This window comes from Cyprinodon tularosa, unplaced genomic scaffold (assembly GCF_016077235.1).
Source record: "Cyprinodon tularosa strain WSP-4 unplaced genomic scaffold, ASM1607723v1 ctg66, whole genome shotgun sequence".
Classification (NCBI taxonomy): Eukaryota; Metazoa; Chordata; class Actinopteri; order Cyprinodontiformes; family Cyprinodontidae; genus Cyprinodon; species Cyprinodon tularosa.
This window is the reverse complement of record NW_024039407.1, coordinates 972,448-984,962: the sequence shown is the minus strand read 5'-3', so window position 1 is coordinate 984,962 and position 12,515 is coordinate 972,448. Positions and strand designations below refer to the sequence as shown.

The 12,515-nt window shown below is 39.4% G+C and overlaps 1 protein-coding gene across 1 annotated transcript; it reads right to left on the bottom strand.

The window, feature by feature from the left end:
- Positions 1 to 661: 661 nt before the first annotated feature.
- LOC119799380 (vasopressin V2 receptor-like) lies at positions 662 to 11,197 on the bottom strand. The gene is made up of 7 exons (XM_038309229.1): positions 10,966 to 11,197; positions 6,890 to 7,164; positions 5,918 to 6,163; positions 3,609 to 3,755; positions 3,261 to 3,531; positions 2,956 to 3,141; positions 662 to 996 (listed from the first exon to the last, which is right to left on the bottom strand). Exons 1-7 carry the CDS (start codon positions 11,042 to 11,044, stop codon positions 812 to 814), a joined length of 1,389 nt encoding a protein of 462 aa, XP_038165157.1. The 5' UTR covers positions 11,045 to 11,197; the 3' UTR covers positions 662 to 811.
- Between the last annotated feature and the right edge of the window lie 1,318 nt (positions 11,198 to 12,515).

Here is a 12,515-nt window from a genome sequence, read left to right as displayed (position 1 = left end):
ATGCTGACACCCAAGAGGAGTTAACATTTCAAAAGCTTAAATACTTATGCTAGTCCCATCTGAGTAGATGAGGTACAGCGGACGCTCAAGCCATCAATCAACATGAACAGTGAGAGTGATGTCGAAGGCCTAATGCCTTGTCCCCATACTAAATAAATCTCAACCAACAGTCCTCAGTGACTATAGACTAGTTGATCTGACATCCCTGATCATGAGATCCTAGAGAGACTTCTGTTGGTTGAGCAAGAAAATGCATTTAAAATGAGCCATCTTTATCAATTCCAAGGGGAGATTAAAATGCTGTAGTAATCATCTTCTTTGTAATCAGATGCTGTAGATGTTAATCGCTGCAGGCAGGAAGAATCTTCTGTAGCGATCTGTCTTCTACCAGATTCTGAGAAGTCTGACTGAAGACACTCTGTTGGTGTTTAACAGTCCCCTAAAGAGGATGCTGATTGCCCACAAATGTTCTTAATGAAATGATCTCCAGAGGTGCCTTCTTATTTCATGATATATTTGCTCTCTATTTACCTTGGTGTTCTGCTACCCTTAAGCCAGCATGAACAGCTCATTAAACTTTGCAAACTCTACATTGCAAAATTATATTTTGTCCAGTATTTGATTTAGACAGGTCAGTGGTTTTTAAAGGCAAGTATTTTACTTTTTTATTAAAGTCTCAAACTGAACATCCTTCAACAACCATTTGCAGGTTACATTTACGCTTTTTTTTTTTTTATATCTTTGCATGTACAAGCGATTTGACTATTCCTTTGATAACAGACTTGCTGATGAGCAACGGTTTGTCGGGTCATCAGGAGTTGGAGGTATGTGTCGCTGTGGAGTCATTTGGGACAGAGCTTTGTCTATGCGACGGCGTCCGACAGAGCAGCAGCAGACGGATCTCCGAAGAGACGCTGCTGGAGAAGGCGGAGTAGATCCAGGGGTTGGTGCACGAGTTCAGGCTGGCCAAGAGCATCAGCAGCGTGAACGCTGTACCTGTAAACACACCCAGGTAGAAGAAGAAGGCCTTTGCAGGTGTCTATAAATAGATGCACTACATTCGTTTGGATCAGTGTGAGTATTTCTATGTAATGCAGCCATTTAACAAAATTCAAAGATGGGAACCCCTGAGAAAAAGTATTTGAGATACCAGAGAATAACTGTTGTTTCCCATCAATCAGAATTGCTGAGATCTTCCACAAGTAGAAAAAAGAGGGTCTCTTTTTCAAAAAATGCATACTCATACTTTATAAGGTTTTTCTCAACATAAACAATGTTTGAACTGATAGTTTTGGTATCAACTTAAAAGAAAAGTCCTGCTGGATGATGTTGGATGTGAACTTTTAAGATTACATCATTCTTGGCCTGAGTAAATGGGATTTAAATGCCCAAAAATATAATTCCCAGGAAAGAATATTTAAATAAGGAAAAAATCTCAAATCGTAACATCTGAGTAACATCTGCTGCTAGTTGCATCCACACAAGCCAGAAGCTTCCTCTTGGATACAACTGGCATCAGTTATAGTAGCAGGAGAATTAATTGAACAAACATAGTATCTTCATGGAGCGGTTGGAGGTTAAAGCCTTCTGAATTTCAAGGTTTATCAGCAAACACTTGTTATTGTCAAGCGTGGAGGGGAGTGGTATTGAATTGTGCTTACTGACCATGGCGCCATCTGTCTCTTGGGTGAAGCTTTGCTCAAACAGGGTCTTCAACAGGATCCAACCCGCTACCCGCTGTCCTGCAGGTTTTAGAGGTTTTCTTGCTCAAGCACAGCTGATTTTAATTGAAAGTTGATTAACAGGCTGTTGGTCTACTGCAATCATTATAATCAGCTGTGCTAAAGCAGGGAAACCTCTAAAACCTGCAGGACAGCGGGCCTTGAGGAGCGAGGCTGGGGATGCCTGGGTTAGGTTATATCCAAGTAACGTCTTCCTATGGGCAATGACTTGAAGACACAAACTAAACTGTTCATAATGTGTTCTGTATGGTACGCCAGCATTCATAACATGTAGGCGAATCACTGTCCCGCAGACATATTTTTTATATTTATATATATTTTTTTTTTAAACAAAGTGGAGAGTGTATGACGTCATCCGCGCGTGCCGGCTACCATTCATTCATCCTGTCCGCTGAACTGCTGCTAGTTTTACTCACATGCCTGGAAGATGTCTAGTGCTACTACCGCAGATTATCTCTCTCTCGAAATGGAATTGAACGATTCAGATCAGCACGCCAAATGAATATAAGGTGTAGAGCGTAGCCGTCTGTGGCCCGGGCTGCCTGTCACAACTCCAGTCCGGCGCGCGGATGATGTCATACACGCGCCGCTTTGTTTTAAAAAATATAAATATAAAAAATATAACCGTGGATGTCTGGGGGACAGTGATTCGCCTACATGTTATGAATGCTGGCGTATCATAAAGAATAAATTATGAACAATTTAGTTTGTGCCTTCAACTCATTGCCCATAGGAAGACGTTACCTGGATATAATCTAACTGAATATCTTCAGAACAGCTCCAAATGACACAAAACTTATATGGGGGAGTAGAATATGATGTAATAACGTAAAATCAAGGCGCCAATGTAAAAAAAACCCGTGTTTGATGGCAGGAACTTAGGTGAGGTCAGCCAGAAAAAAAAGGTTTTTATTGCTAAAGAATTGACCTTAAACTACCAAATCTTGCTGTTTTCTAAGATTTTCAAACAAAACATTACTGCTTTAACCTAGCTTTTTTTTTACCAGGGTCTCTGCTGTCTTTTTCTACAGTTAAGGATAGAGTCACATTTTTTTAAACCTGGCAACGACAAAAAAATTTTCAAGTCCTGATGTACAAATCTTTTTAATCTTTAACTCAATGGTATGAGGGAAAATAACAACTTGGGTTGAGACACTTGCAGGAACTTAAATGGAAAGATACATTTATTTCCTTTTGTGTATGTGGAGTGTACCTCTCTGAGGGGGGTCAGGGTCCCATGCGGCCCAAAGCTGCACACTGAAGAACGGGGCCCAGCAGATGGAGTACACCAGAACGATGACCAGGGTCATCCTGACAGTTTTTGACATGGCAGCCGTTACGTCCCTACCCCTGGGTGGTTGGCCTTTATGAGGGTGTGTTGAGCAAACAGTAGAGGACGCTGTGGAGTCAGACTGCAGAATATCACAGTCATGTTCTAAAAATTTTTTACAGAATATTAAAAATATTTAATGAATATATAAAAAAAAACTGAGCTAAAAGTGACACGATCTCTCTCACCAGCACAGCAGCTGTTTGTTTCACACTGTGAGGCCATAGTGCTGGACCTGAGCGAACTCATCGGGAGGGTCTGACAGACTGCAGCGTCTGTGGTGCTGTGACTCCCAGGGTTATTGACAGTAGGAGGTGAGACCTTAACCTTGATGCCAGACCTCTCTCGTCCTCCTTCTAGATCCTCACTGTCTGGTCTGGACAGAGGAGGAAACGTGGGGGACAGGCGGCGCTCGGATTTCCTGTACAGACTGTGATGAATCTCCTTGAAGATCCTCACCTGATCAAACATGACATGAGAGAGTTCCAGAGGAGATATTTCTCACATCACCCCTGCTATGGCCCACCTTTAATTACCTGACAATAAGTGATGATGAGGACAGGGATGATGAAGATGGCCATGGCCATCCATGTCACGTAGGCTTTGAGGCCCCAGGTTGGGGCAAAGTGTCCCCAACATTCATAGACCCCAGGAGCCACTTCAGAACGGGAGAAGATAAAAACCTGATGAGCAAACAAGTGAGTGGGAGCAGTTAGTTCATCAGCTGCTATCCAGATGTTAGAGCAAACATCAGGTGCAGACGTATGGACAGGCAGGCAGCAGTTAAGAGTTTCTAACACAATAATCATAACTTTCATAAATATAACAAACACCTGATGATCTTTCTTTTACTACTAGGTTTCCTTTATACAGAGTACGGTAGCTTTGTTGGCTCTCGCCAACCCAGCCAAGGATAAAGCAGCCAATCTGTGCATCATCCACAACTTCAGTTTCATTCTGGATAAAACAGTTCTAAAAACACTTGATGTTGGAATTTATTTCTGCTCAAAACACTTAAAACCTTAAATAGAAAAGAAGGCCGTAGTATTATCCCTTTAAGACAAAACTGGAAAACTTTAACCTAAACTATTTACCACTGTGGGAAACCTTTTCTCTCCTGCATTATCACTAATTCCATGATTAGTGGTATTTATATCAATTCCTACAAAATCAATGTAACAGAAACAGATCTGAATTGTGAACCTCTTTTCTATTTATTTATCAGAGTCGAGAGGCACATTTGTCTCATCTTTGTCGTTTATATTTCCCTGTAGATAAAAAAACGTTACATTTTATTTCAAATTAAAATCAGATTTTAATTTCTCATTATTTAAGGCCTTGTTTCTAAATATTATAGATAAAAAAACTATGTATATAAACAGACAATGTATATATCACCCAGTGATATTGATGCTTTTACTTGAGTTTTCCAGCAACTCTACCAACTGTGAGTAATTCAAGCCAACAGAGTTCAGATCAATATACAGTAAACTGTAGGTATTGCCTGCCCTAACATGTATGATTTACCTACTAAAATTATTGTTTTTTTTAAGGTTTATTTCAATTAAACTGCATCTTGAAAAAAGTTTCTTCTGCCTAAGTTTAGTATGTTATTTATTCATGTTTTTTAATGTACATTTTTTTTCTGAAACATACAGGAATTAGCACAAATTGTATTTCAGATTGTGGAAATTTTCAGACTTTGAATCCGATTTTATGATCTTTCAACTACTCTGTAGTTGAGTAAGGTTTTTTATTTATTTATTTATTTATTTTAACTTATCATATACAATCTTTTCAATGGCTTTGTTTTAACTTTTTTTGAGTGAAAAATGTTTGAAGTCGTGTTACTCTACTTGGTTAAGATGCTTAGCTACTCTACAAACCTCTGGTCCTACCATGACAAAGATAAACATGTAGGTTTTTCTAAGCTCTACTGGAACTATCTGCTTTCTTAGCTTTTAGTCTAAATAAATTCAAAGGGCCTTTAGTTTGTAACAAATGAGTTAGAACATTCAAATTAGGCTCATTGTTATGTACAGTGGAGGATCTATGATGACGTGGGCCCACCTCCCCATCCTGGGAAAATCTTCTGAGTATATGATATCATGACTTCTTTGAAACACTGGGACAATTTAAAACAAAAATACAAAAAAGTGAAAACAGGTTGTCGCTTGAAATGATCCAGAACTTTCTGGTGAAATAGAATAACATGGTTTCAACCTTCTTTGGTGGACATCTTAGCACCAGGTACTGAAGGCATTGGAAAACAAGTGAGATGAGCTAAAGCACAGACATTAATAGAGAATATAGTGAACTGATCATCAAACAGTAAAGTGTTCCTGAATAAGGAGAACATGAATTTTATTATTCTTTTCATATAGGTGTATTTTCCTTTCCCTCAACTAAATCCATCCATCCATCCATTTTCTGTCACGTTTTATCCCAGCTGGGGTCGTGAGGGGTGCTGGTGCCTATCTCCAGCTGTCTACGGGCGAGAGGCAGGGTACACCCTGGACAGGTCGCTAGTATTTCTTAGGGCAACACAGAGACAAACAGGACAAACAACCATTCACACACTTACTCGCACCTAAGGAGAATTTAGGGAAGCCAATTAACCTAACAGTCACGTTTTTGGAGTGTGGGAGGAAGCCAGAGTACCCGGAGAGAACCTACACATGCACAGGCAGAACATGCAAACTCCGTGCAGAAATATCCCAGGCTGGGAATCAAACCAGGGTTAAATTCCTGGCCCACTGAACAGCCCCCCACAAGTAAATCATTATACACTTAAATAGTGAATAAACGAGTGATTTTAATTGCATTTATGTCTCTCGTTTGCTACCTGTGGCAAGCTGAGCAGCAGGGAGAGACTCCAGGCCAGAAATATGAAAGTGTTCCAACGCTTTGTTGGCCCACTGCGGTGCGCCTCCAAGGGGCAACAGATCGCATAATAGCGATCCGCAGTCATGGCTACAATCATGTAAGAGGAGGCGAACATCCCAAGAACCTGGAGGTATTTCACCAGGCGGCACAAGAAGTCCGGGCCAGGAAAGCGACCCTTTGCATCCCACACCAGCTGAGGTAGCACCTGGGTTGGAAATGGAAAGGAAACAAATAAACAAGGAAGAGCATAACATTTACATGCTTACATTTATTATTTTCTGCAAATGCATGCTGAGATAAGCCGGCTTTGTCAATATCTAAAGTCATCGACATTCATCAATATATTCTTATATGTTTTTTTTAAATCAATTTAAAAAGTCTGAGTTACATCACTCCTTATCCCCCAGATTAACATCTTCAGAAGATAACGATTTACTTTGAGATATGAAAACTGTATTTTTAAATTTATTTTATCAGTCATTGAAGATGAAGAGAGAAAGAGAATAAAAAAATTGAGTTCAGTGGAGTTAAAAACAAAAACACATTGTCATCATAAAATCAGAAACTTGATGGGAAACATTTATTTTGGGATCAAAGGATTTCAGATGGAGACTGTCTAAATCCTTCAAACCTTTAGCTGCTATGAGGTAAAATTGTGTCAAAACATGTTGATGCTGTACTTTGAGTTGGTGTCATTCTTTATTTCTTGTCCATGGCCTGTGTCTAATGTTTTGGGAGTAGGAAGAAGGTTTCTGTCTAAGATCACTCTTGTAATTCACATTTCACACAGTTGATCATCAATAGGCTGGAAAATGGACAATCTTGTCTGGTACTGCCATAAACTGCTTCAAATCGCAGTAAATACTGCTGTGTGTGCTTTTATAATGGCACTAATACATGCTGAATAAAATGCAGTGTGACTCTTTGTTACCTGGAACAGTGCAACCACCAGGTCGGCCACACAGAGGTTCAGCATGAACTGGTGAATTGGACTTTGGTGCTGCCTCCGCTTCAGCAACACCACCAGCACCAACCCGTTCCCAGTCAGGGCCAGCAGCAGGATGACTGCCAGCACCACCACCTCCGCCACGGCCAGGAGGGGGTCCCGTTCCAGCTCCGTGATGTTTCTCACTGTTGGGGTCTCAGAGACTGCAGACCAGTCCCATGACTGGTATGTCTCTGTTACCATGGAGACTGACATTATTGCTGGGAGGGCAGATATCAATAAAAAAAATACTGAGATACAGGCTGAGAGTCAGACAGTTGTAATAGTCCTTAAACTGAATCTCATATCATCATTAGATAACGGCCTGAGAACAAAGTTTAAACAAATGACCTCCAGCATCCAATAAAATGCAGGCAAATAAAAACGTCTTTCTTTCCCATCTCTTTGTTGCAGGATGAATGTGCTCACAGGAGCTTGACCATCTTTGCGTGTGTGTGTTTGTTTCTGGGATGTTTACAGCCTCTGCAGACGAGTTGCCAAGTTTATCATCAACAGGACAAACACGAAAAGCTGAGGCACCAGCAGCAGATGACCTGTGCATGGTCACCATCCACCAACTGCCCTGCTGCCTGTTTTTATAACCACAGGGGGACAAGGGGCCCCTCCAGTCACAGTGGATCATGAATCCTGGCAGCGTCGCCCATTTTGCCCTTAGACGCCATAGTTTGCTCTTAGATCCAGGAAAGACTGAGCCTTTGCATTGTTTGCTCCTAAAACTAGAACCAGGTGCTGCAGCAGATCTGGCAGGCTCCATCTATAACGTCTCCTTCACTTTTAATCCAATGTGAGTTGGTGTCTTAATGTTTTACCCTTTGCATTTACCAGGACTATTATATTATATTAGCTCTAATGTAGATAACTTAAAAACATTTTACTCTCTTGTTTTTTTCTCTCACATTTTTTCATAAAGCACAGTGGTGCGCCTTTCTGGTGTTTTAAGTTTTTCAGAAATAAAGTGGAATGGCATGTGGAGAAAAAAAATTGCAGATATGATTTGCTTATTGTGCAAAATTACTTTATATGGGTAGATTAGTGGGAGCTGTGATGTAAAGAAGCTCCATGCATCATTAAACACAGACTGACTAACAGCCTTTAACAACACATGTTCTTTACTTTATCAGTGTTTTTCTGAATTTACTATAGTTTAGGGTTTTTTACACACATAAAAACTGGAATTATAGAGTCCTGATGTTTTCTCTTTCTGCATGAAGTTTGCATGTTCTCCCTGCACTGCAAAGACAATCTAGAAATAAGTATATAATGTTTCTTTAAGTGTATTTACCCTTAATTTTAGCAGATAAATAAGATGATTTGCCAGTGGAATGAGTACGGTATTTGTATTCTTATAATAAGATAATTAGATCATATGCACTTGAAATAAGACAATGCAGTTGTTTTTTATTATTCTTATTTTACATGTAGATTGTCATGTTCCATTGGCAAATTGTCTCACTTATCTCCTCAATTCAAGGAAAAATGCACTTATTTTAAGAAAAAAAATACTTATTTAGATTTCATTTTTTGCAGTGTGTGCATGCGTGGGTTCTCTCCAGGTAATCCAGTTTCAGAGATTGTATAGTTTTTAATATAGTTTTTAACCCCGACGTCAATGATAAAATGTGTTAAGTAAAGTGATTATAAAACATCTCTACTAAACATTTTATCAATACCTCTGTAATATTGTCAAACTTTGCTCTAGAATATGTATACTTTGCTGTGTCTGTATTTACCATCTTTAATCCCATCAAATCTTCTCAAATTCCAGATTCTCATGTTAGAACAAATGTTTGTTTTTTTTCTGAGCACTGATGACGGTATTGCATTACATACATGGTTTTGGTTTTATGTGAAAGACCAACAGAAATTAGAACAGTATGTCCAAAATCTTAACACGTGTTTAATCTAAATAAGATTCAGACTTTGAACAAGTCATTCCATTTGATTAATATTCTCTGATCCTCTGGCTAAACGTTTAGCCGTGAGACACCATGGTGCTGCCACCATGATGTCCCACCATAAACATATTGCTCTTGTCTTCTATGTGGCTTATTTCATTAACAGCAACTTTTATAGCTTTCTTTCAACAGTAGCTTTATTTGCCACTATCCCTTTAGGCTAGATTACAAACCGCATGACTTAATAGGTGTCCTGTCGACATATTTTTCCTTGTTGAGGTGTTGATCTCTGCAGCTCCTCCAGATCCCCCTCTCTAATTATTCATCGCCATACCCAAGTTTCCAGTTTAGGGGGATGTTTTGTTTTTCTCCCTCAAATCATTTTCCGACTATTAGCTGAAAAAAGGGAACTGCTGTTGCTTTGTAGCATGAAGGTCCTGGTGTCAAATCCCAGAACTCAGGCATACATTCTCCCTGTGTATGCCTGATTTCTTTTTGTATACTCCAGCTTCTGTAGTCAAAATACATGATTGTTATGTTGATTAGTGTCTCTAAAATTGGGTGGGACTGTGTAAGCATGATCGTGTGTCTCTTTCTTGCCCAGGCTGGCCATCTGTTCAGCGTATGACCCTAATTTTTTCCCAGAGACTGCTAGTTATAGGTACCAGACCTCCGTTTACCCTGATGGTTGAAGATGGATGAATTGAACAGAGCTCTATAAGCTCTAAAGCTTGGTGTTTTGTTTTAAGATCTAAACCATCCCCTGCTGCGATCCTGGTGCTTAGTACTGCAGTTTGTTCACCAATGTTCTCTAAAAAAACCTCTGAGGCCTTAGAAAAATAGACACTTTTGAAATACGCTTTAAAAACACATACACAAAAAGACACTTTTGGTTGCATTAGATTCTATTTAGATGTATTAGAGAAAAAAATGTGGCTAAATACAGATGAAGGAGAAGAATCTGGTTTTCCACCTCCCAGTTGTACACTACTTTGGCCGCCACTTAAAAAGTACAATAAACAGATTGTCTTTGGTTGTAAAGGAACAAAATATTAAACATGCAAGGTGTTTGAACACTTATGAAAAGTTAAACCTCCAAAGGGTACAAAAATATCCCTCAATGCATATATATGATATAATGGCAAATACATACAGATATGTATGTTGAATATAATACATCATTTTAGGATTGAATCATAGAAGATTTAAGAAAAAGAACAAAGCTTCCCATAACTAGTTATATAGCATAATAATATGGACACAAAGTTAATGCATTTTATGTATATCAGGATTAACTAGTCTGGGTTTTATCATTTCTTTTGTGTGATAAAAGCAGGTGGAGATACTCTTAATGTGCTGGTTGTAAAATTTTTCTTTTAAGCTCCAAAAATGCCTTGAAGAAAAAACGAGATCCAACTTTTCTATAAAAATTGTATTAAAAAAAAATAGAGAATCTGACTAACATGTGTTTCTTTTACATACCTGCATCTGACCTCAGGACAACTGAGCTAATTCTGAAAAAGAGACAACTGAAAGATAAAACCTCAGAGTTGGAAAAACAAAGCTGCAGGGAATCCATTGGGATCTGCAAAGTTTTGTTTTCACTCCAGGTTTGCAGAGAAACTCGGGTTTTCCAGCATGTTTTGGTTTCCCCTCTGAGCTGAGCGTTGTGTGGAGGAAAACACTTTCCCAAATCATTAAAAAAACAAAACAAAAAAACACAAATATTCTCTTGTCTTTTGGACATAAATAATTAAGCACACATTCTATTCTGTGATGGGAGGCATTAACATCAGCCGTTTATATTTTCAAAGGGAGTTGTTTATATCTTTGGGCCACATTAATCTAATTAGAGGCCTGAACACCTGCTGTTTAGTGCTTTTTCTGTTTAAAACCCAAAAAGCAAAAATAAAGTCAACTGATTCTCATTATTCTCTGCTTCTGTAGTCATGCTGTATCTCACAGGTTACAATGACTGATGCACTGCCTCCCTTCTGTCAATTATAGAAATTTCATTTCTCCTCTAATAACTCCTGCAAAGTGTGGTTAAAAGTATCCACCACTTAACAGATTCTCACAGTTGTGAAATGTAAGGTTTAGACTTACTGAGCTCGTCTTCAGTGTCCCGCGAAGCGCCTGGAGGAGCCAGGACAACCTGATCTTCGGCTGCACACAAAGGCTGCATCCATGCTGTGCCTGCTGCATTCGTGCGTGCTTTCCATCCCCATTGCACTCAGACGGTGACCTGTGTCAGCTCACACTAGCTCCTGCTCCGTTCTTCATCCCCTCCCTCCTCTTCAGCATCCCTCTCTTTGCCTCTTTTTGCATTCACCAGGGGTAAAAAAAAAGAAAAAAAGAAGAGATTCATGAGAGGAGATGCTCAGGAGGGAGCGGTGGCCCTTCAAGTGTCAGGGAACTGGTATAATTTCCAGCTCTCTGTGTAGATTAATAGTACCCTGCTGTTGGAGCTACTTTGATCCTCATCAATGCAGAGCAGCAACACATCAAAGATCCTTCCTGCATACTAAGCTAACGTGTTTACATGTCCGCTTACATCACCTTAAAATGAGATTAAAGGCAGACATAGTCTGATGTGACAGATTAGAGGTTCATTTTCTTGGAGAGAGGAAAGTGTTCCTCCTGTCTCTATCCCACCTCCCCTCTTTCCTCGTCTCTCCAACTGGGCTTTAATCTGTTTTCTTCCCCTCGATTGCTCCCTCATTTGGAGAAGCTTCTAATTATTGAGGTCTCCACTGAGTGCCGGAGTCAAACAGAAAGCAACAGAGGGGTTCTGTTGTTTCTGTGTGGTACTACCAGAAATACGAAACTTGAAGAGACTTCTCTGGTCTTGAGATGGTGAATATTATCAGAGTACTGAACCATAGTTCATGAACAATCTCTAACAAACTTATCAGCTTCATTTTTAACAAATGTTGCCCAGAAACTGAGAGAGGTGATGAAATTATCCCGTCTTCACATTTCTTTTGTTTTATTTACTGTGACAAATATCACCAAAGTTTATAGGAAATTCAGTTTTTGGATCAACGATTTCGTCTATGAAAGTAGAAAATGTATCCAAACCCACCAGGCGCTATCAAAAACATAATTGTGTCATAAAAGCTGGTGTGCCACCCTTGGCAGCAAGAGCTGTCCTCAAACAGCATGCTGGCGATAACTGGTAATGTGTTTTTTTGCATCATTGTGGGAGAATTTGGCCCCCTCCCTGTCTAACTGATTCAATTCAGCCAAATGGGAGAGTTTCAACAGGAGAAACCTGTTCATAGTGATGCCCCAGCATATGTGTGGACTTTTGCAAGGTCACTCAGACGTGGACAATAACTTGTAGCTGCAGATTTTAAGGATTTTGTCTCAACAAGCTATTCAGTCTGATTGAAGGCAGTGCATATTTTAGCTGTAATTGGTGAAGCTTGCCACAGATTCTCAATTGGAAGCATGGCTGGACTTTGAGTGGAGAATTTTTAACACAGGAATTTTCTTTGATCCAAACCATCTTCCTTTATAATCACCTACTTGGATAGCCCTGAATTTAAAAAAGGAATTATTAATGAAAGTTTGGTTTCAGTATCATTAATAGTAAGCATTTATCTCTATTTTATCAGGGTAAATGTTTTGTCCACAGTCATTTTTTTGTTAAA

Bases quoted from the DNA above. Each gene is read 5' to 3' on its own strand.
- LOC119799380 (XM_038309229.1), bottom strand. From the start codon at position 11,044: ATGCAGCCTTTGTGTGCAGCCGAAGATCAGGTTGTCCTGGCTCCTCCA. The intron at 3,142-3,260 runs GTGAGAGAGATC...CTGACTCCACAG, and splicing joins AACAAACAGCTGCTGTGCTG to CGTCCTCTACTGTTTGCTCA. The intron at 997-2,955 runs GTACACTCCACA...GTGTGTTTACAG, and splicing joins CCCTGACCCCCCTCAGAGAG to GTACAGCGTTCACGCTGCTG.